This window comes from Malus domestica, chromosome 13, assembly GCF_042453785.1.
Source record: "Malus domestica chromosome 13, GDT2T_hap1".
NCBI classification, from domain to species: domain Eukaryota; kingdom Viridiplantae; phylum Streptophyta; class Magnoliopsida; order Rosales; family Rosaceae; genus Malus; species Malus domestica.
This window is the reverse complement of record NC_091673.1, coordinates 6,699,862-6,705,132: the sequence shown is the minus strand read 5'-3', so window position 1 is coordinate 6,705,132 and position 5,271 is coordinate 6,699,862. Positions and strand designations below refer to the sequence as shown.

General features: G+C 42.4%; 1 protein-coding gene across 1 annotated transcript; it reads left to right on the top strand.

Annotated features, from left to right (window-relative positions):
* Window positions 1–510: 510 nt before the first annotated feature.
* On the top strand, window positions 511–4,795 carry LOC103435955 (probable protein phosphatase 2C 14). Its single transcript, XM_029091846.2, has 7 exons — window positions 511–896; window positions 1,004–1,165; window positions 1,432–1,602; window positions 1,688–1,867; window positions 2,132–2,435; window positions 2,535–2,681; window positions 3,855–4,795. Exons 1-7 carry the CDS (start codon window positions 600–602, stop codon window positions 4,706–4,708), a joined length of 2,115 nt encoding a protein of 704 aa, XP_028947679.1. The 5' UTR covers window positions 511–599; the 3' UTR covers window positions 4,709–4,795.
* Window positions 4,796–5,271: the final 476 nt, after the last annotated feature.

Sequence of the window (5,271 nt, the reverse complement as noted above, 5' to 3'; positions counted from 1 at the left end):
TTCAAAAGGGCCTAACGTAACTTGAAGATACTTGACCGAATAATTTAGCTAATATTATAGAGCAAGAGTTTAATGGTTATAATAAGTGACCGTAAAAGTATTACATGTCGCATCAAGAATCATTTTTAATACAAAAACATCCCATATATAAGTTCGTTATCATCGAATTCGCTCCAATTGACGTTACATTGTAACACAAAACGGTCTGATAGATTAATCGATTTAATTCTGTCGATTAGCACAGACGAATTGATCAATCCTAACCCAACTGGTCAAATCCAACTTTTTGGCTTGAAAAAGTCAAAATTGTTATTACAACTGTAGATAGTCGTTAACTGAAATCTTGAAATTTCTGTTATTTTTTCAGTTAAATTTATCCGGGAAAGTTTCTGGAACCAAATTTATTTCAAAGTTTTGACCGCATTCCTAACGGCTCCTAGTTTTGACCCCACCAGAACCCTAACTTCTCTCTGCCCCTTCCAATCCTCTGCTTTATTACTACTTCAGTCCTCGCCCATCACTTTCTCTCACATTTTATTTCTAGCCGTTGGCGCCTCTCTCTCTCTCTCTCTCTCTCTCTCTCTACGTTTTCTACAACAATGGCGAGCTCAGAACTCCCCGTTTCGCATTCCGATTCGTTATGCGCTACCGCCGCCGTGCTCGATGCGGTTGCCGCTTCATCTTCTTCTCTGAAGCGGAAGAGACCCCCGATGATTGCAATCCCGAACGTCCTGCAAGAAATTAAAACCGAGAAGCTCCGGGATTTCACCCCTCAGAACGGCGCCGTCTGCTTCAACGGGATTGGAGTTGGGGTCTCCGCCTCCAAAGGCAAGAAGAAGTTTATGGAAGATACCCACAAGATTGTTTCTTGCTTACAGGGACAGAAGTCAAAGAAAGTAAGCAAATTGGCTCTAATCATTTATGGGGTTTGCTGGAATCCCTTTTTTTTTAGTACTTTCTTTGTTGGCTTTTCTAATTTAATTTCTTTTTCTTCAATTTGTAGGCGTTTTTTGGGGTGTATGACGGGCATGGTGGGAAGAGGGCCGCAGACTTTGTTGCTGAGAATTTGCACAATAATATTGTCGAAATGATGGAAATGCATACGGAAACTGAAGAGGCAGTTAAAGCTGGGTATCTGAAGACAGACCAGGAGTTCTTGGAACAGGTAATTGCAATTCTGGTTTCTCTGCATCCTTAATTCTCTTGACTGATTACATGTTAGAGGCGTGAGGTGTAAACGTGACATTTGGAAGCAAAAAAAATGATGAATTCCATCCAATTTGCTTAGAAAACTTCATTGATTATTAGCCTCCCTCGATACATGAAAATGTTGTTCGGCTCAACTGAATTGTGGAGATTAATATTGTTAGTTATGACTGAGAACATGGTCTGTATTAGTAAAGGTTTATTGATGATTTCGGGTGAATGCAGGGCTTAGGCAGCGGAACCTGCTGTGTCACAGCCTTAATCGAAGGGCAGGAGGTTGTTATTTCAAACTTGGGAGATTGCCGGGCAGTTCTTTGTAGAGGTGGAGTGGCGGAAGCTCTTACAAAGGATCATAAGGCAGAACAGGAGGACGAACGCAACAGAATAGAGCATGAGGTATTTAACATAATCATTGTCACAAGTACATAGTACTGACATATATTGGAAATATTTTGATGGTAATTGTTGGTATTGTGATTAGGGAGGTTATGTAGAGTTCCACCGAGGAGCATGGAGAGTTCACGGGGTTCTTTCTGTTTCTAGAAGCATTGGAGATGCTCATCTGAAAAACTGGGTGGTGGCCGAGCCTGAAACAAAGATCCTGCAGCTGACTCCAGATATGGAATTTCTTGTATTGGCTTCGGATGGACTATGGGGAGAGGTAAGAACGGAACCCTTCATGCATGAAATATCTATCTTATTATTTGGAAGTATTGTAAAAACTGGAAATGCAGTCATTAATGCTTTTGCTGATATCTCATTGCTTGTATTGACTTGCATTTTGCATAGATAAATCTACCATTTTCTTTTTCTGCTAATTGTTAAAGTCTTTCTTGGTGCATGAATGGATATCTGAGTCTACATCCCTGCTGAGAATAATGAAAGTCTGTTCTTTCTAACTCTGATGTTGAACCGTTTTACCTAGGTTGACAACCAAGAAGCCATCGATACTGTGAAACGATTATGTTCAATTCAGAAGAAATCGGCACCCTCAGGAGATCTTCTGAATGACGATGACTATGGCTGTGTCAGTGTGAGCCCTTCATCAAAGTTGCGAAGGATTTCGCTGGTTAAGCAAGTAAAAGGGATGCAATCCCCAGGCTTTAAGAAGGCGGTCAATAGCTGGCAAGGTAGTGAGAATGACCTTGCAAGTGAAAATGAAAGCCCTCCATCAAAGGCAAGAAGAATATCCTTAGTAAAGCGATTAAACACAAAGATGGAATCACCCAAAAAAGAGACTCAATCTCCAGATAGCTGGAAAGATAGCGAGAATGAATTTCCGAATGAAAATGAAAGGCCTCCATCAAAGTCGAGAAGAATATCAGTGGTAAAGCGAGTAAGCACGAAGATTCAACCTACCTCTTCGGGTGGACTGGTGGCTGCTTGTAAGGAGCTTGTGAGACTTGCCACGAGTAGGGGTAGTTTGGATGACATCACTGTGATGATAATTGATCTCAATCACTTCAGATGCAACAGTGGATTCGCCCAGCTCACTTGATTCGCATTTGTACTCTTGCTGTATGCCTCCTCCTGTAGTTTAGGGTAACCTTCCAGAAAGCTATAGAGAAAGCTGTGCAGGTACCAAAGCGATATGTTAGATTCTTTAACTGCAAGTAACAGGAAGTCGCTTTCTCTCTTTTCAAAAGCTCAAGGATAGTGCTCGTGGACCACCATTCTTTCCTTAGTGCTTCTTCCTCACGTAGTGAGCACCTCTGATGTATCTATATGTTGTGCGCGCGAGTGCGCGATTGTAATTGCCCTACTGACTATATGTTGTGATAAATGAAGCTTCAGTAGCCTGCTCATGAATTTCTTTATGTTGGTATGTCTAAATGAAGTTTTAATTCTTGAGACAGGTAAAGGTCGATTCAGTAGCCTGCTCGTTCAGTAACCATTTCATTGTCACCAAAGCATCTAAGAGAGCTGTGGAGACTCTGAGTTGGAGCACAGCAGATTCCTCCCATCTTTCTGCACCTGCCACCCAGGATTCCTGCTATCTGCTCACTTCCCCACACACGACTCACTCCATACAGTTCAATCCAGGAGTTAAAAATACCTGGTAACAAAGACAAATCTGCTTAAAGCACGTAAACCACGTGGAATCATAATTTATCCACATCGTAAATCCAAATTATTTAATATTTAATCCAAATTAATCCCCTTTACCCTCCCTAACATTACCCTTTTTGGGTTGTTTAATTTCTGGTACACTGTCACATGAACTCCATATGTGATGGAAAAGGAGCTCGTTTGCTTTTTTCCATGCATGAAAACGGTAGATTTTATTGGGATCAAACTTATTCTCCCAACCCAAACCACTTCCAAGACGAAATAAAGTAGGTGTTGTTATAAACATAATCCCAATAACAGATTGGAAAAGGGCTCGCACAGTTTACATTAAACGTAAACGCGTTACACTTATAGATTTAAGTTTAGCGCAGACTATCGCTTGTACTATCATAATATAAACTGTTTACTCTCGTCCTCGCTTCTCTCTCCCTCTAAGTCTGCCAGTTTGGGAATTTAATCATTTGGATGCCATGCTGCAAGAAAACCTCTCTTTCAAATCTTTCGTGCAGGATCTTAGCTAATCGAACGCATTCCTCTTTCATTAGTTAAATCAATTGGTTTTCATACATTTCGTTGAGTAACCATGCATGATTCAATTGGAATTCCGCCCTGCTTCTCAGCCGGCACTCATCCCACCCCAGCCGGCGAGATCAGGTCGGGGCAGAGCATGTTCATGTCAGTGTACAGCACGAAGATAGCCGGCCAGTGTCGGCTGATCACCGTCAACTGGTGCAAGAATCTGTTACTCCACGGCCTCTCTGTTTCGGTGCAAGGCCAAAACAGAGACGAAGAGTGTCGATGCAAAATCGAGCTCAAGCCGTGGTACTTCTGGCGCAAGCAAGGCTCCAAGCAATTCACGGTGGACGGCAGCGCCGTGGATGTCGTCTGGGACCTCAAAGCCGCGAAATTCAACGGCGAAACGGAGCCACAATCGGACTACTACGTCGCCATTGTCTGCGAAGACGAGGTGGTTTTGCTCGTTGGTGATCAGAAGAAAGCCGCATTCAGAAAAACTGCCTGCCGGCCGTCGCTCATCGAACCGATCTTGGTTTCGATGAGGGAGCATTTGTTCGGGAAGAGGAAGTTTTCGACACGAATCAAGTTTCACGAGAAGGAGAATTTCCATGAGATTTTGATCGAGTGCAGCAACGGCTCAGATGGGTCTGATCCGGAGTTGGAGATAAAGATTGATGGGATCCAGGCCGTTCGTGTGAAGCGTCTTCATTGGAAGTTCAGAGGGAATGATTGCGTTGATGTGAACAGAAACAGAGTTGAAGTTTTTTGGGATGTTCATGACTGGCTGTTTTGCTCTGGTCCGAGGCACGGACTGTTCATATTTACGCTGGTTTCGGCGGAGCCTACGGCGGAGAAACCGTCGCTTTCGACCGTTGACCAATCTTTGACTGAAAAGGTATGTTTGTTGGATTTGTGACCAAGTGGACAACAAGCCAAAATACCTTTCGGCTAATAAAATAGAATAAGGAAAAGGGGGACATCATTATGATGTCTAGCCCTTGATTTGTGGCTTTTACAAAGGCAAAGAATATGTGGCAATTATGGTTTTGTTCCTTTTGTTTATTATATGTTTTTTGTTATGCCTTTGGTGAAGTGGGAGCGGCAGTAGAGGAGAAAAAAGGGAGTTGTTTGTTGACAGCTCTAATCAGTGAGCAGAGGAGAGAGCATTCGGCTCTCCCATATTAAATAGAGTTGATGCCTTCCCCCTTTGTGAGTGATCACTCAATTAAAGATATTTGTGCTACATATTGTGGCTTTAGTGAGAGAAGGAATTTGGTATATGTTTCCATTTTCTCCATTTGTTCTTTGTTTTAGTGAGAGCTATTAGGTGTATGTGGGATTTGGGTTTGAGAGTTAAAACTCTATTTGTAATCTCCTTTTGATATTAGTGGAATTTCCTCGCCGTCTCGGAACTGGACGTAGGCTTACGCCGAACCAGTATAAATCCTTGTGTTATTTGGATTATTTGTCTTGTCATAT